This window comes from Lissotriton helveticus, chromosome 11 (assembly GCF_964261635.1).
Source record: "Lissotriton helveticus chromosome 11, aLisHel1.1, whole genome shotgun sequence".
Lineage (NCBI taxonomy): Eukaryota > Metazoa > Chordata > Amphibia > Caudata > Salamandridae > Lissotriton > Lissotriton helveticus.
Window position 1 is genome coordinate 153,362,504 of NC_136072.1, and position 27,262 is coordinate 153,389,765.

Genomic DNA, 27,262 nt, shown 5'->3' on the forward strand with positions numbered 1-27,262 from the left:
TTTATTGTTTATCTCTAATTGTTATTACTGTAGCATGTCCTACTGTGTTAAACTTCAATATAATACAATACTCACCACATATTTAACTTCTACCTTCCCTTTAGTTGCTAATGTTTTCCTTGTCTCCTTGCACTGTGAACAAAGATGCCTTACTGAAGGTGGTTATCTTCACCTTTAGGGTATTCTTTTATGCCCATGAGTGCTTGTGGAAGGCCCCTGCAGCTTCTATGAACCTACACGGATTCATGAAATTGCATACATAGGTGATAATTTGACATTCAACAAGGGGGGATATTTACAAGGGCTTTATCTCCGCGTTTTTGGCTTAAAAAGCCAAAAAAGCGTAGATAAAACTATCACCCTATTTAAAAGAGGGTGCTAACATGCATAATCACATGTTAGCACCCTTTTTCCCAACGCCTCCCTTTGCATCTCTAATGAGATGCAAAGTGGGTGTCACTGGGCGTACTCCGGATGGACTACCTTGCAAATATCGCTGATGTTCACATCGCAATATTTACAAGGCTGCCCCAGCATTTTAGCACACGTTCGTTTTTGGAGAAAACCGCTGTTTTCTCCAAAAACTAACGTCTGCTAAAATGCAGACTTACCTGTCCCAAACATTGGGATGGATTATGCTGACATTTTTATCGCCCTGGAGAAACGCATTGTTAATAATGCGCTACCAGGGCGATAAATTCCAGAGATAACATGCGATAACAAAATTATCGCTAAGCACGGCCAGCTGGCCGTTGATAATATGCCCCTAAGTACTTACGTTACATGTTATGTTAATTTCGATTTATATAGCGCCAAATCACCGACAGGTCTCTTAGCGCTTGCTTTGGGAACCCGTCCTGGCTTTCCCTGCAAGATTACCCCTACTGGGCATCCCCAAGGTGAAGACCAGGCATCCCGCCGCGGGGGGCCGTAGTGGAGATTAAGCAAGCTATTGCCCAGAGCTGCAGACTGTGAACCCATGATTCAAGTAGGCACCGAGGCGAGAATTATCGAGTTCGTGGACATTTGTGCTCAAGACCCTGCCGTGTCGGGAATTGAACCCTGGTCCCGGGTCTGACCTCTGCATCAGGGTCTGCCTCCTCTAACCAGTGAGCCACACTTCTACACATGAGCTGTAGTTTGTTGTTATCGCTTTATTATATTATATTATCACATTCAGAAATGTGATTTTAGAAAGATTTTTTAAAAGTGTTATAAATAATATTTTATGAATCATCTTGTTGTACTAAACAAAATAATTACACTTACTAAAGCTCCTAAAAGCACTGACAAATAGAGGCACCCATAGAGACCTAAACAAAAGGTAAGAATTTCAATTATAGTTGATTAGCATTTGGATACTGTGTAGGTACTCATACAGCAGTGGATGAACATATTCAAGAGCTAAGATTCACTTAGCCGGTTAAAGAAAATAAAAGTGAGCCCCTGCCTACTGCAACTTTTTACATATAAAATTCTATGCTAAAACGCAAGTAGACAGAAAAGGGAAATTGTTAAACCAGAGATTGTTAACCAGATTTATAGTCCAGAGAAAGAAGATGGAGCACAATTAATAGAAACATCATCATTTAGCAGAGAGAGAAATGTTCAATATGATTGTGATATCTTGCTAAATCTACACATGACAGAATAATTTCGATAGTCACATTTCCCCATGGAGAGCCTTCCAAAGTGGGGTGACCAGACCTGAGCTAGCCCAATTTCCAAAAGTAAATTTCTTTTGTGGGAGAATAATCAGACAACTGATAGAGGAAAATCGTAGCTGGTAAGGGTTTTAGCAGCAGATTACCTGTCTTGTAGGTATGACATGGTATGCACAATCACAACATAAAGGCAAACTGTGTGCAAATAGGATATCTGTGTTTAATGGCCAGAGGTGGTGACCTATGCTCCACCTATTTGCATGACACGAAGGGTTGAATACTTTTCCATCTCAGTCAGTTAACTTAAATTGCCACTTAAAAATCCATCACTCTATCAAATGTAAGTCGTTTGATTGCAGTGACAATGTAGCCTGCCCAAAAAAAGGTGCATGAACTCTGAGAACATGCATCTTTTGACTTATTAAATGTTGTCTCAAAATTTAAGTGCAGAGCCTGTCAAATATGTTCAGTATTTGAAAGCGCGAACAATTACCCGAAGGTGTCAAGGCGCTGGGTGCCGTCGAGAAGATTAAGGAAGCTATTTCCCAGAGTCACATGGTGCTGGGCAGACCCCTGCTCCCGGAGCCGGGGATCAAACCGTGCGCCACACCTCTTCCACAATGCTAGCTTTGTGCAATTTCGAATTAACAGGTCTAAGAAGCAGTAATTACGAACCCTTTAACTCACTTGTAGTGTTGGGCGTGTATGTACCCCTGAGAGGGCCTAGGCATCCCTCGGTCACTTGCGCAGGGGCAGGTCGCGCACCAACAGCGACTCAGGCACACACTCCGTGATGGTCGGAAGTGACGTGCACGAGCGCACGCCCCCCTTTTATTTAGCCCCGCCGGCCACGCCTGGCCGGCGGATGTAGGGATGCGTGCTACGTGCGTAGACTAGAGCGTACAACAGTATTACATCACTGGCGTAACAAAAAGTGAGGGGGCCTCCCTGCACGGCACTTAGAGGGGCCCCCTCTGGGCTCAATCAGGAGCTCTCCCAGCCAGAGTACAGTGCCGAGGGGGCCCATTGGAGCTAGGGCCTCCCCCGTGCTGCGGGGGCCTGTGTGGGGGCCTGTGTTACGCCCCTGCTTTAACTAATTCTGGTAGGTGTAGTCTGAATCTGTAAGATGGCGGATGCGTGAGACTGAGCTCTCTTCCTGTCTCCAGTGAATCCTGTGGAACCCTGCAGCAAAACCCATTGGGCAGCACATTTCAAAGAAAAATAAATAATCTTCTCATAGACACACTTGAGATGGGCAAGCTGAGGAGTTTGGAAGGCTGATGCACATTTGCTAGCTATGGAGGGGCAGCACATCATAGTCCATTATAATACAAGGAGATTGAACTTTGCTCAAGGCAGAATATTTTCTGCATACAAGGAATCCCGCACACTATCCAGAGTGAAAACACCATGGACTATGTCAGGGCTTCTTCTTAGCAATCCAATCCTCAAAAGAGCTGGAAAGGGAGGAGGGGCTTCGCGCAATTCCAAGATGGACGCGTGAGCTAAGAGCTCCCGAGACCCCTTCCACCTCCGGCGACTATCCTGTCATCTATCCTGATTCTGACGACAGATATCTTTCATTGACGACCTGCTGATGCCAGCGCTCTTTTCGTGACTTGTTTTGGCCGTCGCACGCTGGACTTACTGCGACCTGAACTTTGGGGCCTACCACGTATGCCAACCGGGGGCTCGAGTCCCCGAGGTACCCAGGTGGCAATTGAACAACAGCGGCTGGTGGGCCACGCCCTCTTCCCTTGGTGTGCTTTCGGTTTCGTTTCTGCTTCTAGTGCTAGCCCACTTCCCGATTGGAGTTCTTACTCTGCGACTGCTGGCCTGGTCTTGTGCTGTGCCCTTCTTTCCTCGCACTTCGGCGCCTGCCGCGACGGAGGCTGTTTTGTCCGAGTTTCGCAATTCCAGTTGAAGTTTCTCCCCGGTCATGACGGGCAGGACAGTGGTGAGAGACGCGGTGCAAGAGGCTCGTCCCGAGGGGGGGCCTTCCAATCTCAGACCATTGATCGCTTTACTCGACCCAAGGGCTCCCCGGGCGGATCGAGTGGTGCCCTGGAGGAAGCTGGGGACGGAGCTCCTGATGGCGAGGAGCCTACCCTGAAAGACGTGATGGGCGCCATTGCGAGTATTCAATCCAGCATGGGCCAGCAGTATGAAACCCTGGCTGCTAAAATAGACACAGTGGCGGTTGATGTTTCCCTTATCAGAGCGGACCTTGGGAAAACTAACGAGCGTGTCAAATCTCTTGATCTTAAGACCGCTAGTCTGACCACGGCTGTCTCGGACCTCCAGACTACGGTCCGTAATCTCCGGACCACTTGTGACCTATTTGCCAATCGGTTGGAGGATTTTGAGGGCCGGGCCAGGCGCAACAACGTCCGCATCGTTGGTGTCCCGGAGACTTCTGCCGATATGCCTGTTGATATCCTGGTGGAGGACCTTGCGTTGAAGCATCTGGCGGCGCAGGGCCTAAGTAAATTTTTTGCGGTCGAAAGGGCCCATCGTGTTCCGGGAGGCAAGCCGAAGCTGGGTGCCGCTCCACGGCCTATTATAGCTAGACTATTTAACTTTCGCGATAGGGACGCTATCCTGCAGGCATCGCGAACCCCTGGGCCCATTAAATTTGAGAACGCCTCCATAAGCTTCTATCCAGATTTCACGCAAGCCGTCCAGAAACAGAGGATGGGCTTTACGGGCGTGAAGAGGCGCCTCAGGGATCTGGGACTGAAGTATGCCATGCTTTTCCCGGCCCGCCTGAGGATCGAACATGCTGAGCGTGCCTTTTTCTTCGACCGCCCTGAGGTGGTGAGTGACTGGTTGGACACTTTACCGAAGCGTACCGATGGCCCGGAAGACTCGGGAGGGGCCGAGGGAGGAGTGGAGGACCAGGAGCAGTGAGTCTACGTTGGCGAGCCGGATTACATCGCATGGGCTGCCGGACTGTGTTTTGAGTATTATGTGACTGCCCGGGGGTGTGAGGGGGTCTGCGGGGTCTTCCTCCTCTGGGGATTTCTTTCTCTCTTTCTGTAGGTTAGTTTAATGGGGCGACAGGCACACTGCAAGTTGGGGTGGCTTTTGGGTCTACCGCAGGGGTGCAGGGTGGGGGGTTCGACACTGTTGGGTTCCTTGGGGGTGGGGGAGGCTTTTTTCTTCTTGTTTTGTTCGAGGCTGTGCTCTGTTTATCACTTGCTTTTACATGACTGTTTCGAGGTGGGGAGTGCGGTCGGTCTGCTTCAGGGATGGGGGTAGGGGGCTTAGAGTTTTGAGCTGGAATGTTAATGGTCTTGGGGACAGGATAAAACGTGGGATTGTGCTGCAATACTTGAAGAGGTGCTCCCCGGATGTGGTCCTGCTTCAGGAGACCCATTTGGTGGGCAACACGTGCCACGCTTTGAACAGGAGAGGCTATCGTCTGGTGGCACACTCCGGCTTCACCTCGGGATCGAGGGGGGCTGGTATCCTGGTCAGGAATTCCCTTCCCTTGGAGGTGGATACCACACTGTTAGATGATAGGGGCCGCTATGCTGGCGTTACCGGGAGATGGGAGGGGAAATTGATCTCCATACTGTCTATCTATGTTCCGCCTGGGCTGCAGTCTACCACGTTCGCTGACTTGGGCAAGGTCATTCTGGGCCTGCCCGAGGGCCTGCTTGTGCTGGGTGGTGATTTCAATTCAGTGGCGAATGGTGAGAGTGATCGTAGCCCCCCCCGGCTCCTCCCTGCATCGGAGTTGTGGTTGGGGAAAAATGCTTGATGCCTTTGGGTTGGCTGATTGTTGGAGGCAGCTGCACCCTGGCCAACTTCAGTATAGCTTTCATTCGGGGGCTCACGGAAGTCTCTCGAGACTTGATTATATTGTCGTGCCTATGGTGCAGTTGGCCTCGGTGCGTGAAATCAGACACTTGGCTAGGGGGATCTCGGACCACTCCCCGATAAGGTTTCACTTAGACATTTGTTTGGGGACGGGGGGCCGTATCGCCCCCATCAATCCGTGGCACTTCCAGAACCCTAGACTCAGATCCGAGGTGGTCAAATGTGTGGACTACTACTTTGCAGAAAATGAGGGTTCTGTCTCCTCCCCGGTTTCATTGTGGGAGGCCTACAAGACGGTGATCCGAGGTCAGACCTTGTCCCTTGTGGCCGATGAGAAGCGGCGTAACCAAGAGGAGGTGGTGCGTTTGGAATCTGAGATTGCAATGCTTGAGGGGCGGTTGCAGGCTGGAGTGACGCCTGAGATTCTGCATGTTTTGGCTCTTAAGCAAACTGAATACAGGGCACTTGTGACTGCCGCTGCTGAGGCGATGCATCGCATGCAGCAAGGGCGACTTTATGATGTGGGTGATAAGGCCGGGAAATTGCTTGCGTGGCTGGACAGGAGAGACAGATTGAATCGTGTGGTGCCAGTGATTGAGAGAGATGATGGAGTGCGAGTCGTGGACCCGGTGGAGATAGTTGAGGTGTTTGCTCAGCATTTTCGGGTCGTATATGCCCCGGTTTCCGGCCTCCCGGAGGAGGACTAGTGCTTGTTACTTCGTGACCTTGTGTTGCCCAGTCTCTCGGAGTCGGACGAGGTGTTAATGGAGGCTGATTTTTCCGTCGATGAGGTTGCGCTTGCCATTCGCTCCCTTCGCTCGGGGAAGGCTTCGGGCCCTAATGGTATACCTGTTGAGTTGTATAAATTGTGTCCGGACAAAATGGCGCCGTATTTGTTGCGTATGTTTGCGGCCTCGCGAGATCTTGGTTCTCTTCCCAGGGACCAGAGGTTGGCTTCCATTGTGGTCATTCATAAAGATGGTAAGCCCCGCGAGCGTTGCTCATCGTATCGTCCGATCTCCCTTCTGAACGCTGAACCGAAGATACTGGCAAAAATACTGGCAAATCGACTGGTCACGGTGATCAGCGGACTGGTTCACCCGGATCAGTCCGGTTTTATCCCTCAGCGCAATACTGCTCTCAATCTTCGCCGTTTACATGGCGTCGTTGCGAGGGCGGGATCTCTTCGTGAGCCGGCCATCTTGGTTTCTCTCGATGCTTCGATGGCCTTTGACACGGTTGAGTGGCCGTATCTGTGGGCCGCCCTCGCCAAGTTCGGTTTTGGCCCTAAATTCATCACTTGGGTTAAACTCCTGTATGAACAGCCACTCGCGCAGGTGGTGGTTAATGGCAGAGCCTCGGCGCCCTTCGCTCTCGGGCGTGGCACGAGGCAGGGTTGTCCTTTGTCGCCGTTGTTGTTTGCGCTTGCGCTTGAACCGCTGGCCGCCTGGCTTCGGTGGGAACCCTCTCTGAAAGGTATACGCTGGTCCCCGGATTTCGAAGACCGAGTCTCTCTCTATGCTGATGACATCCTGTTATATTTGACGTCCCCCCGCAAATCGCTGGGAGTTCTTATTGACGTATTGCGCTCTTTTGGTCGCAACTCCGGGTTGGTTATCAATTGGTCTAAATCCTGTATCTTCCCGCTCACTAGCGACCCACTTTCTCTGCCCCGAATATGTCCGATCCCGGTCTGCATTGATGGCTTTAAATATTTGGGGATTTATATTTCACTTGACCCTGTGCTGCGTTATGATCGGAATTTGCTGCCTCCGCTCGCTCGGCTCCGGTCGGACGTTGCGGCGTGGTGCAATCTGCCTCTCTCCCCCTTGGGACGTGCGGCGCTGTTTAAAATGATGTCCCTCCCCCGGTTCCTGTATGCCGTACAAAACACGCTAGATTTGGTGCCGGCTCACTATTTTCGTGAAATAGAGTGCCTCCAGAGGAAGCTGGTGTGGGCTGGTCGGCCCCGTATAGCACTGGCTAAACTCACGCTACCCTGGTATGACGGGGGCATTGCCTTACCCGACATACGACGATATTATTGGGCATCTCAGTTAAGTGCTGTGAATCATGCTATGTATGGTCCTGTCCCGAACCCGGCTTTTGAAATGGACCGGTGGCTCTTACCTGGGGGGGACTACTATAGGGCATTTTATTCTAGGAGTGCTAGGAGGAACTTGACGGGTCCCACGGCAGTGGCGGTGCGGGTTTGGAGCAGCGCGACCGCGGCTACTGGGTGGTCGGATAGGCTTACCAGGGCGACCCCTTTATTTGCTGCGGAGAGACTGGGTGAACTATGGACGTCGAAGGGGTTCGATAGATGGGACCTCATCGGGATTAGTAAATTGAGCGATCTTTGGGTTAAGGATAGAGTGAAGACCTTTGCGGAACTACAGCAAGAGTATGGTCTGCATGACTCGGAATTTTTTCGATATCTTCAGGTTCGCCATGCCGTTGGGTCGGTTTTTCCGACCGGTTCTGATGTTCCGGAGAGTTCCCCTTTGGAGGATAGGGTGCTGGACGGTCATGTTCCAGACAGCACTATTTCTCTTATTTACAAAAAACTTATTAATGTTCGGTCGGACTTGCTTGTCCATTTGCGTGGCGCCTGGACTGCCGATGGGCTGGAGCTAGACGATGAGGATTGGCAGGCTGCGGTGTCCTCTCCTAAAGAGGTCGCGATTCCGGCGCGCCTGCGACTTGTTCAGCTGAAAGTCCTGCACCGAGTCTATGTCACTGGTCCCCGACTGATGCGTATGGGTTTTTCTGAGGATGGACTGTGTCGGCGGGGTTGTGGTATGCTTGCTACTTTCCTCCATATTGTATGGGAGTGCCCGGTGGTTGAGTCCTTCTGGAGGGGAGTGCATGAAGTGATGAATGAAGTCACGAATGTTCGGCTGCTACCTGAACCTAAGCGCTGTCTATTGAATGTGTGGGAACCGACCGACTGTAATGTTGCTCAGACTCAATGGGTGACTCTGGGCAACATGATCGCGAAGAGGGACATTGCGCAGTTATGGGGGTCTCAGAGGGCACCCTTGGTTTCTGGGTGGGTAGATAACATGGACTGGTGTATGTTCAGAGAGAAAATTGTCTACATTTCCCGTGGCAGGCCCCGAAAGTGGGGTAGGATATGGAACCAGTGGAATGCATTCCGTGGGGACATTTGTGAACCCCCCCTCGGGGATCCCCCTGATACTCCTTGTTCCCCTTGACTGTACACTTCGGCTCTCATATGTACAGATATATTGATATTTCCATTTGCTCTGGGCTCCCGTTTTGTCCCTCCCTCCCTGACTCTTCTCCTGTCTACCGTATTGTTTCCTGACCGCTTCTTCCTGCCACATATGCAATGACCATACTGATCGGAGTGCAGCCTTGTTTCTTTTGTTGTTTGAATGTTGTAAAATGAAACCGCTCGTATCCTGTCGTTTGGAACTTAACGAATTTCTTACCATGGCTGCCGGACCCCTGGTTGTCGGCTGATGAGCTGTGTATTATGCTATACCTTGTGCTGTTTTCTTGGCCGGCCCGAGGAGTTGTAGGCGAGAATCTGTATTTCCATACTTTGTTAAATAAAGGTTTTTTCAAAAAAAAAAAAAAAAAAAAGAGCTGGAAAGATCTGAAACTGACAGAGAGCACACAGCAGCCCCTATAAAATCTGGATGGGATCTGGCCGAAGATGTTGTTGTTAGAGTGCATTTTTAATGCGCCAACAAAGATCATATAGAGAATGTGGGATTTTGAGCGCTTTTCTTAAAAATAAATGAGAATTGAAATATTTCAGGCTCTTTCTGCAATAACACTGGCTATACACAAGGCTTTTTATCAAATCATAAGCAAAAGAAACAACTGATGGACGGAATGGTGGACAATGCAAACATTCACCCCCAGTCACAAAGATCTGGGTTTAATCCATCATTCTTTTGGTCACCACACCACCCCAGTTTGGACCCAGCCATATGCAAATCAGTCTTGACCCTGTTCCTTGTGGGACTTTCTCGCCCTAAGTGCACCAGGTATGCCCAGACGTGGGTCCTGGGCTCACTGTGCCACTGGAATCAAGCTATCCTGGCTGAAGAGGGGTGAAACCCCGAAACCGGTCTTAGGATGCTTGTTTCCCGTCCAGGGAGGACCTGGCTTGGTAGTTTGGGCTGGACTGTTCCCATGAGGCGCAGGGTCAAGACTGAATTGCATATGGCCAGGTCTTTCAATTGACCTTTGACAATGCCCCATGGGCAGATACTAAAACTGTGCGTACTTACCTCAGCGCATGAGTAACATTGACCGATGCCCAGTGGAGCTGTCATATGCAGCTATAGAGGAGTCTGGCCCTGGTTTTTTGTGTATTGTTTTGCAGTTCAAATCAAGGAAAATGCTTTGCCCATGGTTATTGTCTTCCAGGAATGACTCAGTGTGGGTCCCCGGATTCCATTAATGATTCAGTGGGGGTCCGTGAGTTCCACTAATAATTAACTGGGGGTCCACAGAAGTCAAAAGGGTAAGAACCACTACCTTATAGTGTTACGCCTGATCCTCACAGAACTTTCACAAGGGACACCCAACCACAAGGCCATGGTACTCTAAGTGGAGTAAAAAGGTTGGGTGGTGACGTTCAGGTTTGGAGGAAGACCATTTAAGGGAAAAGGTGTAGACCTATGGACAGGGGAAGTGGAAGCTGGTAGTCTTGAGTGGGAGGACATGTTGAGGGGTAGATTTAGTCTCTATTGCATTTTATGTTGGGTAACTTGTCTATGTGGCTGACTTGAAAAATTGTACTTTGACTAATAAAAGCTTGCGGACTTCGGTTGTAGGTGAGTACATGTGTGACTGAATGATAAATAAAAAGTGGAGAAGCGTGGCTCAGTGGTTAGAGGCGGCAGACCCAGAAGCTGAGAACGACCGTGGACCAGGGTTCGATTCCCCACCTCGGCGGGTCTCGGGCTCAAAAATTCCATGGACTCGACAATTCTCGCTCCGGTGCCTACTCGAATCACGGGGTCACACTCTGCAACTCTGGGCAATAGCTTGCTTAATCTCCACTACGGCCCCTCGCGGCGGGATGCCTGGCTTTTCACCTTGTGGACACCCTGCCAGGGTTTCTCACAGGGGAATACCAGGACGGGTTCCCTAAGCAAGCGCCAGGATGCCCTTTGGGTGACAGGTTTGCGCTATATAAGTACACTTACATTTACAAAAGAGTGAAAATTAAAAGCTGATGATAAGAGCAAGACCAAAATAAAGGGCAATTTGTGCTCAGCCCCATTTTGGCTGTAGTGCAAAAATAGTTAGGGTGCACGAAATTTTCAAAACTTCTTTTGCAAAATACGTGTCACTTATACAAAATTATGTATATTAAGCAAAAACATTTAATTGTTGTTTAGAATAAATTTTCTCATGAAAGTATTTCTCGCACAAAACAAGTTACAATTTATTGTGTTGGTGAAACATTTTCTTCACGCACTAAACTTTGCATTATGCAAAATAGTGAATATATCACATTTTCACTCTCTAGCTTCAAAGGCAATTTGGCCAAAACAACTGAATAAATATTTCTATATTAAGTACTCACTTTTATCCTTTACTGACTTTATACATTGCCATAACCTATGCATACTCTGCAGCCTGTGATTATACGACATTAAAGTGAAATATACCACAGTAGACCATCACGATTCATGTTTACCATATAAAGATTGATTTCTTAATTTAAACATAGTGGTTTCTTACCATAATAAAATTTTCTCGTTTTTCCTGGAGCAAAGAATTTGCCGAAAGCGCAAGCATGTTCTGTGTCAGCTTTGCGAGCCAGGAATTCTTTAACCATTGAAACGTTCTGATTCACAACAGCAATATGTAATGCAGTTTCTCCTACACAACGAGCAGAAAGACAAAATGGCGTCCTTTAAACCAAACATTTGAGAAATAAGATAGAAATTCTAGGATAAAGTTTAAATAAGCAATTACAAAGGGACTATAGTTAAGTCCTATCCAAAGTTTCTACAGAGCTCAAATGCAGAGAACATGTCCAGGGTTGGAATAAAGATTCATAAGCATCCCCCCCACCAACCCCCTCCCTCCATCTCCTTAAAAAAATAAAATAAAGGGCAAATCCATTTGCAACACCTTTATTGCTTGCGTACCAGGAAATGAAGCAAACAGTATTTACTTTATGTTAATCACAGGAAAACAGATTATGCGCTATTTTAGATGTATGCATGTCCCTCGCTTTTCAAATCTGAAAGATGTGGCTTCTTGACCTTGAGTCGAAATGTATGTCCCTTTCATCGCAAAAATAAAAATAATGCTACATTAGTTTGCTCTGTTTTTTTAGTTTTTTTAAAAGAAACGTTTATTTATGGACTTGAATTTCTTTGTGAAAATCCCTATTAATAAAGTAAAATTATTTTTGAGGAACTTATGCCCACATGCATCAAGCAATTTTGGAGTCGCAAACGGTGCGAATCGGAAAATTCAGCCGTTTGCGATTCCAAAATCACTTTTTGGGATGCATTAAACAATTTTTAAAAAATCACAATTTTTGCGATTTCTAAAAATGCGATTGCATTTAAATAATCGCATTTTTGCGATCCCTTAAATGCAATGCATGAATGTTTAAAAAAATGCGAATTCCCAAATAGGAGGAGCAAATTAACACGAGGTTGACCCTCGTGTTAATTTGCGAAATCTTTCAAAAATGCTCAAAAAAGCATTTTTGAAAGTGTCATGTTACACACACACACATGTCCTTTGGACATGTGTGTCCTTTGGACATGTGTGTGTGAAACTTGCACTTAAAAAAACATTTCAAGGGTGCAGGGGGGGTCCTTTGGACCCCCCTCAGCATCCTTGAAATGCATTAACAAATTGCGATTTGCGGAATGAAAATCGCAAATAGTTAATGCCTTCCCATTGATTGATTCCTATGGGCCTCTAGGCCCATAGCAATCAATGTAATGCCATTCCTTAATTGCGATTAGCAATTAAGGAATCGCAAATACAGAAAATTAGGAAATAGCAAAAACTTTTGAGATTTCTTGATGCATAGGATTTTGCAATTCCTAAATTGCGATTCCTTAATTTTCGCAATTTAGGAATTGCAAAATCCTACAATGATGCATGTGGCCGAAAATGTTCTAAATATTTAGAAATAACTCTTACTCTAGTACTCTAATTCGCTATATATTCCTAGTGCAAAACACATTCTGTAATATGAAGTGGGAGTGAAATGTGTTTGTTCTGTTCTGCATTACCAAGCAGCAACAGTGTAAAATTAAATTGTCCTTCTTTGCCCCAGTGCAAAGATCCTGCAATAGGATATCTGATTTTTATTTATTTTCTTAAAGACAAATGCTGGCAGGGCCAAGATGGCTGCACAGTAGGAAGCAAGACATGCTCTTCCTCAAGACTCAACTGACTCCACAGCAATCCCGGGGTTCCCAGGACCACAAATGCAGAATAAAGGTACCCTGATAACTGGAAAAGCTTGCTGCATCCCCTGTCAGGGCGCCTCAATCATTTCTAGCCCGAAAAGAAGCCGATACAGAAGACCGTGAATAACATACTATGCTCAACAAGAAGATGGCAGTCGTCCCAGCGACCACAGAAGATAGAAGTGCGCAGCTGCCCAATATGTGCAGGAATGATGGAACAGGCAAAGGAGATGGTATCGCCCAGGTGCTGGGCAGATACACAGCGACTCAAGGAAGGGGCACCCCAGTAAACACACAACTCTCTGCACAGTCTCCAGCAACATGGCTGTATCTGGTAAGATAAGAGGCTGGAGCAGCTGTGAACCACTGGGCACGACTGGTTAGGAAGACCTGCACTGGGGGTGGTGTGAACGTTAGGTATTTTCAGGGGAGGTCAGGGCTGCACACTGCAGACCTGTCTGAAGAAGCAGAGCACCATGGGTGCCTTGGAAGTGGTATAGCACCACTGGGCTCATTTAATTTGTCTCTTTTTATCTCTTTACACTACACCTCAGATTCATTTACTTGGTCCTCCATTGGATCTTTGAACCGTGCCAAACAGGCGCGGATCTAGGGGATCCAATCCAGTTACTAATAAGGACCAGGAATTGGGTAACTTACCTAAAAACTTGTAAATAAATTCATGTATATAACTCTCAGGACTAAACTATACAAGTACATACTTATCACATCCAGACCAAATCTCCTGAAGAAATTCAGTCGAACTAGAATGATGCAAACCAAAAATTCGGTTAGAGGTATGAAAAATAGTAACATTAGTATTTGCTGACCAGAGATCTCTCTATTTAGTATCCCATCTCTCATTAATACTCAGTTGGACGTTCACAATCAATAATTGACGATGAGACTTAGAGAGACAGAAACAGGATTTGAAGCTGGTTTAGTTCATCAATACTTTGAAACATCAATAACAAGCCTTTACATTTAGGAGTGCAGAAAAATCAAATGAAACTCTTTCGGGCCATCAATTACCAGAGTTCAATAGGATGAGTTCAGGAAGGGACATGGACCATATCAGCTCAAAGGTACTCTACCATGAGGGAAAGAAGTCCTGGAATAGCGCGCACAGCATATGCGTCAGCCCAAGGAAAGCCAGTAGAGTCCACAAGAGCGAAAGCTGTCTCTCAGTCCGCAAAGAGCAAGATCTCCAAAGAAGGAAAGAGAAAGGACTTAACTCCTCTCTGTCACACAGGGTATGAAACGTGGGTCAGAAACGTGGTCCATAGTCCATAGACCTGTAAGATTCAGCTTCGACTGACTCGGAGTCTCTGAATGCTGGTCGGAGCTGAGTCGGAAAGACCGAACAGTTACATTATATCGTAATTGGTCGGTCTGAAATGTTTCCGAGTTGGTCGGAAACATGGGTTCCGACACTGTTTAGGAAAATCTGAATGTCGTTCGGAGCCTTTCCAACCAACATCGTAATGAGACCCAAAGTTTTAAAATGAGACTCCTAAAATACACACATAATGTCATCTAAATTACCTTAGTGTCATAAATTCTTCACACATATCATTATTTAAAGGAGAATGGTTAATGAAATCTCTATAACACGTGAGTCATCACCTTCACATTTCTATTCCACGTCAAACTAATTTACCATTGCAATTTAGTGAACATGAACCTATGTTATTCAAATGAATCATTTTATCTGACCTACTTTCTTCTGCATGCTTTTACAATGCAGTGGCGAAGTCTCTTTCATGATCTTTATCTCAAAATTCTTCAACATATAGTAACAAAAAGTTGTGCACGTTTGTAATTTTTCTCTCAAAAGGTGTCAAAATCAGTGATTTATGTCAACTAAGAGATTCATCAGTTTATCTGCTTCATCAGAAGGTAGAGGAGCAGTGCCCCAATAATAGAGTGCAAACCCGGCATCCTGAAACCTACCCTGCTGGATGCTGGCAAAAGGTGCACCCAATCCCAGGAATACAAAGGCCTCCCGCGCTGGGAGACAAGATGTCAGATGCAGGTAAAACCCTCTAATTTAGAAACTACATTCTCTCAGCCGACAAAGAGATAGTGCATCTTACTAAACCAATGAATAGTGTAGCTATGAAGCTGGGTCCTGACCTATAATGTAATTTAAGGAGAAGGTCACCCTCTTAGCAACGACTAACACACGCTCTAGATACTAAAGACAATTAGCTACATCAGTGAAAAAGACATGACCAGGAACATTAAGCACTAAATGCATCATAAGAGGAGTCAACTGGTGCTTTGAAGGACTAATAATAACACTAACTTACACTTGAGAGCTGGGAAGACGTTTCCACAGTGAAATAGGCAGCTGCTGCACAGCATGTGTACTTAAGATGGTTGACCACCAGGAATTGGAAATGTTCCTCCATAAAGGACATGATTCTCGATCAGGGTGGGCAAAATAGAATAATACAACCAAGCCAATCTTGAGCTCGCCCTAAAGAGACACGCTAACACAAAAGGATTTAGGTTTCTAGGAAACACTGGAGAGGCGCTAGTTCCTGGAGGATCCCATTAGGGGCCTGCGCAAGGACCTCTAGATCCTAAAAAAGAAAGATCAAACAAGGTGTTCAGAATCTAAAACAGGGCATTAATGGCTTGGGAGATAGAGTCTCTTCTCTTGAGAATACAGGAGATATGCAAGAGGAAGCTATGGAGGCACTAACACAAGAGGTCCTCTTCCTCAAAGACCGTTATGCAGCTGGAGGACTTTGAGAATCCATCAATACACCAGAACATACATATCAAGGGAGTTCCACGAAATACAAAGGACAGGGATATCACATCATGCGTACAGGGACTGCTTAAGCATATTCTCCCAACTCTGTTAGAGAAAGAGATAATACTTGATCACTCGCACAGTATGGGACCCAATTGAGGGAGAGGAGACCAAACACCAGATATCTTGACATGCCTCCACTACTAATAACAGAAAGAGAGAATTATGTTGGCAGCCAGAGATATGAAACAAATTAGGTTTGACAGAAAGAGAGTTGCTTTCCACGGCTGATCCCCAACCTTTTCTGTAATAAGAGCTACTAATGTTCAATTAAATTCACCCTGAACTACTAATATTATTGGTGTTGTAATAGTGACTACATCATAATTACATTAGTGGTCACCATATGTAAAATACAAGCAGTGATAACCTCAGTTCATCAAGCATGGTAACCAGCCTTGTGAATGTGCCATGCCTCTACATGTGTGATACATAACTGCCACATCTGCAATGCCCCTGGCACCAAGGTAATAATATTAGTAGAATATAGTAAGTCTCCCAAAAGCAGCATGATTTATCATTCAAATATCAGCTTTAAATACACTTCGGAAATCCAACCCTGTTTCTCCAAACATAATTCAGAAAATAATGCAGCAGGAGGGTGCCTAGCACTCCATTAGCAGATAGATGTAGCCGGATTTCTCATTGGACCGGCAGAGCCACTATTCGAGAGGTCAGCTTGCAGCCCAGCTCGCCCCCCCACCCCACCATCGTGTTGATCATATTTAATTGCACTGATAATTGTTTTAATTCTGTTGTAGACATATGGGCTTAAATACACACCAATAATGTGCTTGATGCCGGCTAAACATCTATTACTTTATTTGCTAGTTATTTCATGGGCCCCATATGCCACACACAGATTATTTCAGTGTATCAATAATTCAAATAAGTGGCTCCTTCACAACTTACCCCTCAGGAAAACTCTCTATATTACAATACACAACATATTATTTACATTATTGGAGAAAATCAGACTAATTTGAGATAATCTAATCAGCAAGCTGGTGACTTTCGCTGACTTATATGACAACGGGATACAATACTAGCTATGGACAATATATTACAATGGCAGATGGAAAGTGCAGTTCCTCACTTTAGTTTGCTGTAAGCCAAAGTAGGAATGATTTGTAGCTCAAAACTCATTATCTAGACTTGATCAATAGAGAGCCCATTGAAATCTTAATGAGTGAAATGTATTCTGTAGCAATGATAGAGAAAGCCTGCCATGAACCGTCCATCAGTTGATCTTGATTATGGAAAATGATTAAGGGTAATACATATGTAGTCTGTTATTCCATGTATTGCACAACATTGAAAATCATGTGCAAATGATGTTTGAGCTTACTTTCTGATTCTGAATGGATTGGCCATTTAATGGTCACTTCCAGTAATTCCCCATACAAAGTTAGCCAGATATTACCACGTGACATTTGTTTAAGCAAAACACAGAATTCCAATGTTTCTTGGAGAAGGGGAAACCAGTTGGTGTTGCTGATACTCCACTGGGCTCACGGACTCCCGTTTTGCTAAAGGATCTTCTCTGCTTTCAAAGACCCCACTCCTCGCGGCCCCCGCTCCGCGGGTGTCCCTCAAAAAAGGACTCGAGGGGGCGCACCTGAACAGCGCAAATGTGGGACTAACTGACCCCGAGGCCACCGGTGGGACTGCGAGGACCAGCGTGCAGTGCGGCTGGTCATCTGCCGCAGCTGGTCCTCTTCCCGCCACCGCCTCCCGCTATTTAGCCCCTCCCTTACCCGCGCACGCGGGACGCGCGCGGGCGTCCGCCGGGCTAAGCCCGGGCAAAGGGGGGGCCATCTAAGGCCGTGCGAGGTCGATCAAGGCCGGGCTGGGCCCCCCCTCTTACACTTGGCATTACGATTGTTAACTGTAGATAAATTAAGTGTATGAAAGATTCCGGAGGATCACAGGTACGATTGCAATTGCTACCTAAAAGTGTGGGTTGGTCGTGGTTATAATTATTATGTCTCCGCGGTCTGGGAAAAATCGCCATGTTGCAATCCCCACTTCTGGCGGGGTGGTTACAGGCACCCTGGATCACTTCTTCAAGAGAGCCTCCACCATACTGGAAAAGGAGATTGCCTACGCAGAAAAGCACCTCTCCTTGGATTTAATAATGGGGAAACGATCTTCCATAGGTCGTATAGGCACGACGGTTACTCCGGCGCCCACAAATACTCCAGGGGACCAAATCAGGCTGGTGGATGTTGGGGATGTTTCAGATAGTTCGATTATAAATCTATCTTCCCTGAGCTTGGCCCCCAGCAGTGACAACGCTGGCTTGCATAATTCCCCAGCGCAAGTTATTTCATCTGCTCCCACTTTGACCCAGGGCTCCCCAGACAGGGCGAAAATCAATAGCAGGAAAAGAAGGGGCAGCTCTCTGATGGGCCACCTTGCCAAGCAACAAAAGAAGATTTCAAATCCGGCCCGATAGCTTCTGTTCAGCCCCCTATTCCTCCTAGGCCCAATACAGAAGTCATTAGCCCCCCTGTTTGTCTAACTGTCCCTGAGGGTGATCTCCTGGGGAAAATTGAGATTCTGGTGAAATCCCTGATGCCGCCACTCCTAGAGAGAGCTAGGATGATCAACTCTAAGTTAGATCAGATTAAAAAGCAGGTCGGAGAAAATTCACCTTTATTAGTTATTAGTTTGTTGTCTCCTGAGGCAAAATAGCCGGGAGTGCTCGTTTTTAATCAATTTTGTGTAATTTGTGAACAAATACTTGTGCTTTTAACTTACCTGGACTCCCACTGCTAAATCTCATTTTGGAGGGCGCCGTGCAGCGGATCAAACGCTCACGTGACCCCCTCCCCTCGGCCTGTTCCACGCTCGGCCACGCCCACTTTGAGGCCACGCCCCCTTCCCGCCCTTTATAAGCGCTGAGACGCTAGCGCTGGGGTGTTTGTTGTCTCCTGAGGCAAAATAGCCGGGAGTGCTCGTTTTTAATCAATTTTGTGTAATTTGTGAACAAATACTTGTGCTTTTAACTTACCTGGACTCCCACTGCTAAATCTCATTTTGGAGGGCGCCGTGCAGCGGATCAAACGCTCACGTGACCCCCTCCCCTCGGCCTGTTCCACGCTCGGCCAAGCCCACTTTGAGGCCACGCCCCCTTCCCGCCCTTTATAAGCGCTGAGACGCTAGCGCTGGGGTGTTTGTTGTCTCCTGAGGCAAAATAGCCGGGAGTGCTCGTTTTTAATCAATTTTGTGTAATTTGTGAACAAATACTTGTGCTTTTAACTTACCTGGACTCCCACTGCTAAATCTCATTTTGGAGGGCGCCGTGCAGCGGATCAAACGCTCACGTGACCCCCTCCCCTCGGCCTGTTCCACGCTCGGCCACGCCCACTTTGAGGCCACGCCCCCTTCCCGCCCTTTATAAGCGCTGAGACGCTAGCGCTGGGGTGTTTGTTGTCTCCTGAGGCAAAATAGCCGGGAGTTCTCGTTTTTAATCAATTTTGTGTAATTTGTGAACAAATACTTGTGCTTTTAACTTACCTGGACTCCCACTGCTAAATCTCATTTTGGAGGGCGCCGTGCAGCGGATCAAACGCTCACGTGACCCCCTCCCCTCGGCCTGTTCCACGCTTGGCCACGCCCACTTTGAGGCCACGCCCCCTTCCCGCCCTTTATAAGCGCTGAGACGCTAGCGCTGGGGTGTTTGTTGTCTCCTGAGGCAAAATAGCCGGGAGTGCTCGTTTTTAATCAATTTTGTGTAATTTGTGAACAAATACTTGTGCTTTTAACTTACCTGGACTCCCACTGCTAAATCTCATTTTGGAGGGCGCCGTGCAGCGGATCAAACGCTCACGTGACCCCCTCCCCTCGGCCTGTTCCACGCTCGGCCACGCCCACTTTGAGGCCACGCCCCCTTCCCGCCCTTTATAAGCGCTGAGACGCTAGCGCTGGGGTGTTTGTTGTCTCCTGAGGCAAAATAGCCGGGAGTGCTCGTTTTTAATCAATTTTGTGTAATTTGTGAACAAATACTTGTGCTTTTAACTTACCTGGACTCCCACTGCTAAATCTCATTTTGGAGGGCGCCGTGCAGCGGATCAAATGCTCACGTGACCCCCTCCCCTCGGCCTGTTCCACGCTCGGCCACGCCCACTCTGAGGCCACGCCCCCTTCCCGCCCTCAAATCCCCTTTATCAAATGTGCTATCCTAGGGAGCGCAGCGGACGTGCGCAGCGGGCGCGCCGTTTGCGCGCCGAAGGCGCGCCTAAGGCAAGCCCGTCTGTGCCCGTCCACGCCCGGACGGGGCCTGGGGCACGACCCCTTGCCCAACATACCCTGTATTCATCCAAGCAGCTTACCACCCTTCAAGGAGACTGGCCTCTCCCAGAAACTATACTAAGGCACATTGCGTCCTTAGGCCTTGCCTATTCCCCCACCTCTAGGCCACGGTCCGCCCCCTCGATCCCTCCACCGCGGAACCCGCCCCTGCCTGTCCCTCCCTCCTCGCCTCCACCGCTATCTTTTCTTTTACTCAACACAAAGTCAGCGGTCAAGCACCATCATGAGTTGTTTACCCTGCTTGACACCGAGAAGCCGGATCTGTTGCTATTAACCGAAACCTGGTTCTGTGACTCCTCCCTTCCTGTTCTCCTGGCTACTCTCCCCCCTTCCTACGTTGCCCTGCGCGCCGATCGCCCGGCGGGCAGGGCCGGCGGCGGCGTGGCGCTTATCGCCCGTTCAGAATTACAGTTTCAACTTCTCTCCTATTCTCCCATTGCTCCTACTGAATTCCTTGTGGCCCGTTCCCTATCCTTCTCTCCCCCCATCACTTGTCTCCTTATGTACCGGCCCCCCCAGTCTTCTTCTTCATTCCTGCCGGCATTTCAAGACCTGTTGGCCAATCTGGTGGTCAACTACGCCTCGGTCTTGGTGCTAGGCGACTTCAATTATTGGCCTTCGGACCCCTTTGAGTGCACCGCTTCCAAAGAGTTCACCGAATCTCTCTCTTCATTGAACTTTGTCCCGCACATAACGGTCCCCACCCATTCCCACGGCCACTTGTTGGACCAGGTTTGGTCCCTCAACCTTCAATTATCCCCGGTTATGGTATCCCCCTGCTGTTGGTCTGACCACGCTCTTATTTCTTTCTCTATCTCTCACCACTCTGTACCTAAAGTTCCACATGCCAGAAACACCTGGGCGCGGAACTGGAACAGAGTTGATCTTTCCTCTTTGTCCTCCCTGCTCCGTAATTCCACCCCGTCTCTCTCCGGTCTCTCCTCCCATTCTCAGGCCACTGCCATGAACACCTGGCTGACAACAGGCTGTAACACTGTGGCCCCCTTGCGTCGTATTTCCATCCGACGACAAAAGGACTCCAACAGATGGTTTAACGACCACCTAAAAGAGTTAAAACTATCGGCCCGACAGGCGGAGAGACAGTGGAGAAGAAACTATTCCTCTGCAGCAAAAACCCTGTATCTCAAATCACTTGCTACTTACAAAATTGCTATTCTCTCTGCTAAAACCACCTATTTTTCCTTAAAAATAGAGGCAGCGGAAAATAAATCCAGAGAAATATTCAGCATAGTTAACAACTTGGCTTACTCTGACAGAGCTTCTTCGCAAATCCTTCCATCTCAATCATTTTGCGATCAGCTCAATACCTATTTCACAGACAAAATCATTACCATCAAGGCTAACATCCCCCCCCCTTCACCTACTTTTGTGGACCCCTCTTCCCCCACTGTTCTCAATCGCCTCACCTCTATTCTTCCCCTCACTGAGGCCTCATTCCGCGAGATACTTCCCAAAGTCAAGTCGGGTTCCCCGGCAGACACTTGTCCAGCTCATATCTTGCAACACATTTACTCCTCTTGCCCTGAAGCCCCCATCACTTTTCTCAATAACTCACTCGCTCAGGGAGTAGTGACCCCGGCACTCAAAACAGCTTTCATAGTGCCCATTTTGAAAAAGCCCGGCTCTGACCCTACCATCTCAGCCAACTACCGCCCTATCTCCCTGCTGCCCTACCTGGGCAAGGTGCTGTAACGCCATGCCACCGCGGTCCTCAGCGCCCACGTAGAGGCCAACGGTGGGTTGGCTTCCCGCCAGGCCGGCTTCCGCCCCAGACACTCGACCGAATCAGTCGTGGTATCAGTACTGGACACCCTCAGGACGGGCATGGACAGCAATAAACACCAGGCGCTGGTGCTTCTCGATCTCTCCGCCGCCTTTGACACGGTTGACCATACCATCTTATTGTCCCGTGTCAGGGCGGCGGGAATCGAGGGCTCAGCCCTGCTCTGGCTGTCCTCATTCCTGAGGGACCGCACCCAGGCGGTTCGGTCGGGTGACTTCACGTCCACTCCCATCCCTGTCACTTGTGGTGTCCCCCAGGGATCTTCTCTTTCCCCCTTGTTGTTTAACCTTTACATTTCTCCTCTTATCTTTGCTCTTCAGCAGCTGGAGGTCACCGTGTACAACTACGCGGACGACCTCCAGCTCATCTTCGATCTGTCTACTTCCCCTTCTTCTGTCTCTAATTTTCAGTCGACTATGACCTTCATCAGGGACTGGATGAACCACAACCAGCTGAAATTGAACCCGGACAAAACCGAGCTGGTTCTCACCGGTGGTTCGTCCAGTCCGTGGAACTCTCATTTCTGGCCACTCTCTCTAGGTCCCCCCCCCTCTCCGTCACTCACAGTTAAAACATTGGGGGTTAAAATCAACAACCAGCTCACCCTCCACTCACAAATTAGCACCGTTGTATCTTCCTGCTTTCTCACCCTTCGCACTATCCGCTCTGTTTCCCGTTTTTTTTCCCCACAGGCACTTAAGGTGATCATGGCTGCACTGGTTATCTCGAGGCTAGATTACGCTAATGCCATCTACAACGGCATCCCATTATACAGCCTGCGGAGACTCCAGTTGGTCCAGAACCAGGCGGCTCGTCTGGTCTATGGTCTCCCACGGTACCACCACTCCACACCCCTCCTCAAAGAGCTTCACTGGCTCCCGGTCAAAGAACGTTCCCTGTTTAAGACCGGGTGTATGGTTTTTCAGGCCCGACAAGGCACTGCCCCTGCCTTTATTGCCTCATTACTAAAGGAATACGTTCCCTCTAGAGAGCTTCGTTCTTCCTCCAAATCCCTCCTCCTAACCCCACGTTTTAAACGTAAAAAATGGGGCGGAACCAACTTTGCCACTCTTGCCCCCACTTTTTGGAATTCCCTCCCTGATCACCTCCGTTATTCCACCCATTATCTTTCGTTCCGCAAGGATTTAAAAACATTTCTCTTCAAACAAGCCTTCCCTGTATAATGCCCCTCCCTACCCAAGACCGGTCTTATTTTCTTCCAGAGTCAAACGAACTACTAGCGCCAAGAAACCGTACGGTATACGCTGCGCTCTACAAATGTTTTAAATTAGAAATTAGAAATTAGTTGACTTGGCCAAGGGTAACTAATGTCCACACTAGATCACCAGTTATTACCACAAAGGACCCGGGTCCCAGTACTACCACTACTAGGGTGGCTGCCGAGGAACCTAGAAAAAACCCAGAAAAAAAACAAACACACCCATGCCAAATCCACACCTGAAGAATCAAGTAGGCACATCAAGGCACGGTGGGAAGGTAATGGATCCAGTACGTGCATCCCAGCCCTTATTTAGTGGCTTACCAGCAGATAGAAGGCCAAACAGGCAACTCCAGCAGGATAAGGAAGTTTGCAAAGACCAACTCCCCAGCTTAAACCTTCCCCCAGAGGCAGCACCTTACACAATAGTCTTAGTGGGGGTACGATCCCTGGGGGCAGGAAATTCAGAATCGTACAGGGAACTGAAGAACAAGTTGGTTTCTTGGCTAGATAGGAATAGGACCCCCCCTCCATCTTTGAATACAGAGATTTTGGGTGTTAGAAGGGTGCATTGGGTGGGCAACAACCCCAAAGATCTTGAAGGGGATTGCATCCTAGTGAACTTTAGGGATACTTGGGCTGTAGACCACATCCAGAGTGAACCTAGATTTGGCCGAGAGGGCGACATCCAATCCCTGGGCCTTGAGTACTTTTACCCAGGGGCTATGAATAATGGACGCCATAAATCTTATCCCATTTTTCGACAGAGAGGATTTCGGGGAGCAAATCCATCTCACAGGTTAGTGCACCCATTTCCAGTTTATAATAGGTTTGATCCCCTAACAGATTTGGAGGGTGTAGATTGATTCTCCAAAGCAGATGGCGAGACTAATGAAGATGACAGCCAAATAGGTCCAATGGACTGTCCCTCTGACAGTAACAGGGAGGATATGAAACACCTAAGTGGACCCAGCAGCCTAATTACAACTCAGGCACTACCATCTCAGGCTGTAAATGGGGCTATGAACCACAGCACAAGAGCAAATGTAGAGCAAGGTTCCCTGTCAATTGTTTCCTGGAATCTGGCAGGAATATCGAATAAACTTGACCTGCCAGAATGGGGGTCATTTATTGACTCACAGGATGTGTGCCTATTCCAGGAAACCTGGGCCAGGGAGGACCACCAGCGCATTGGTTTTGCCTCATTTTCTATCCAGGCAAAATGGGGCGGGAAGGGACGCCCGTCTGGCGGATTACTCATTTGGGTGGGTTCACACTTGGGATGTTCTGTAAGGATACTGGAGACAAACTCCGCGGATATCCAAAGTGTGGCATTGGAATGGCCAAATGCGGCTAAACTAGTATTAGTCAATGTATATTCAAGACCAACGGGTGTGACTAATGTCTCAGGAACAATTGAGGATCTATCCCTCTTCCTTGGTACCATCCCCCAAGGCACCCCATATGTGGTAGGGGGTGACTTCAATTGTCAGTTCGAGCCACTGCCAGCCTTCCTGGAGGGCACCACACTGGAGGAGGATGACCAATGGGATATACCACCTGTAGGGGGCCCAAAAGTTAAGTCCTGGACTCCGCTTGCTACCCAAATCATGGCCCTGACTCTTAATAACTCTATAAGGGCCTGCAATGGGCGGGTCAGTGGGGACATTCCCCCGAAACCCACCTTTAATAAACTGGGGTTTGAGTCACGCATAGACTACATCTTTGTGGAGATTCGTGACTGGGCTATGGTAAGGAGTTTACAGGTAACCCCACGTGACGAAAGCGATCACAATGTTCCAGGTGCCCGGTATTATCGCTGAGAACCAGATGCCTCATACCTCCCCAGACCATAGAGCGATCCTATCTAGCGATAGACGCAGAATAAGATGGGCCAAAGTTATAGGGATCCCAGCATCTATTTCCCGGCTCTATGCCACAATACTACCAGTCCTGCAAAGAGTAGAAGAGCTTATTTTATTATGCCCGTCTGTGGAGAAACACAATGCACTTGGGGATCTTCATTCGGAGCTCACCAGTGCAATGGCAGAGGTATTGAACCCGCGAGTAACGGAAAAGATCAGCAAATCGACAAGATCCTCATGGTACAACACAGCCTGTAGGAACGCTAAAGCCGAACTACTTGAGGCTATGAAGCAAAGAAGTAGCTCTATGTTGATCAGGGCAGAAAGGACAGAATATAAACACCGAATCCAGATTGCCAAGACTGAGTGGGACAACGAAAACTGGTCTGAAATGGTGGGTGCCCTTAGAGACGCCCGGAAATTCTGGCAGATCGTTAAAAATGGTTCTGTGGATCTAACACCAGCAGTAGAAGCTAATATTGCTTCTAGTGTCTGGGAGGCTCACTTTCGCACCCTATACTCGCAGGCTAGCACAGATCAGGCAGAAGACATAGGTAATCCAGTGATGGGCCCTAGCCCTGAATTGGCCCAGGAAGAATTCACCGTGGCGGAGGTTGGTGCCGCAATTGATAAATTGAGAGCGGAGAAAGCTCCGGGCTTGGACAGGCTCCCGGGAGACTTGTTCAAGCATGAACCAACTGTCTGGTGCCATACCTACAGGTCCTTTTTAACTCAATTTTGGGTGGGATGGAGGTTCCTAGTACTTGGCAGGGGGCAGAGATTGTACCCATCTTCAAGAAGGGCTCTCCTCTGCTCCCAGCCAACTACAGGCCTATTAGCCTCATAGACGTCCCACAAAAGGTCTTCGCAAGGCTCATCCTGGACCGCCTATTAGAGTGGATGTTTGATCACTCAGTCCTGAGCTCTTATCAAGCAGGGTTCAGGAAGAAAGTCTCTACTATAGATCAAATTTTCCGCTTGGCCCTCCTATATTGGAAAACAGTAAAATTGGAGGGTGGCAGCCTCTATACCGTTTTCGTAGATCTACGGGCGGCATTTGATCTCGTACTCCGTAGAAAACTCTGGTCTGTCCTATCCAACATGGGGGTACCACAACACCTTCTAAATATGATTGTCCGCCTACACACAGATAACTACGCGCAGGTTAGATGTGGCCCGGATGGTTCTCTATCTAATAGATTCCCCGTTGACAGGGGGGTAAGACAGGGTTGTGTGCTGGCACCGACCCTGTTTTGCCTCTATGTCAACGGGGTAATCACCCATCTAAATGGGGTAGAGGATGGCGATGCCCCCAGACTTGCCGGAAGCTGGGTGCCGGCGATTATGTTCGTAGACGACACCCTGCTTCTGTCTAAGTCACCTATGGGGATCCAACGAGTCCTCAAGGGTTTTGAGGTATTGTGTGGAAACCATGGCCTTGAGATTAATGCTCTCAAGACCAAATATATGATCTTTATTCCCCATCAAAAAACACGCCCTAACCCATGTATCGGTGGAAATAGGTTGGAGAGGGTTCGAACCTTTGAATACCTAGGGGTGACTCTAGAATATGTCTTGGGGACATCATCAAACAAAATCACAACTTAAACTGGCCCAACTGGCGGGAGGAGTAATTAGCCTTATAAATAAAAACAAATCTACCATCAAGGCACTTGGTCCCCCGCTAGAGATATATAGAGTGCAGGCCAGGGGAGCGGTCATGTATGGTAGTGAACTCTGGGGCCATATGTGTAAACGTGAGTTGGTGGTAACGGAGAACAAATTTATCAGGCAGATTTTATCTCTCCCCCCTAGTACTCCGCTTTTGCCGATGAGGCTTGATTTGGGATTAAGGCCACTTGATGAAGATTTGGGAGTTAGGCCCCTAATCTTCTGGCGTAGAGCTTGGACCACACCAGAGCTGGTAAACTACAGGTCTGAGCTGCAGTAAATTGTGAACTACTCAATTGTAGGGAATATCCCTTGGTTTCAGCACATAAAAAATGAGTTTTCGCGTTTGGGACTAGCCAACCTGTGGTTTGATCCTGCGACTGCTTGCCCCACGGTTTCTCGGAAGCAGTTACTTTCACTGTACCATGAAAGCAAAATTGTGGCAGAGAGACAGGGCACACAGTCTGGTACCCTGACCGACTCCTTCCTAAAGACCAAGGATACGTATAAGCTGGAGGGAATCCTAGATGTTATATTTCCAACTAATACTAGGAAACTGTACCTACAGTGGAGGTACGGAAATTTACCAATGCGAGCCATCACTAGCAAGTGGACTGAGCCCTCCCTGAGTCACTGC

General features: G+C 48.0%; 1 protein-coding gene across 1 annotated transcript in view; it reads right to left on the reverse strand.

Annotated features, from left to right (window-relative positions):
* Positions 1-27,262, reverse strand: part of LOC144792863 (transient receptor potential cation channel subfamily V member 6-like) — a 308,789-nt gene that overhangs the window by 196,123 nt on the left and 85,404 nt on the right. Inside the window, exon 4 of the mRNA XM_078668058.1 lies at positions 11,223-11,363. Within this exon, the coding sequence (XP_078524184.1) occupies positions 11,223-11,363 (141 nt within the window). The remainder of the gene's footprint in view (positions 1-11,222; positions 11,364-27,262) is intronic.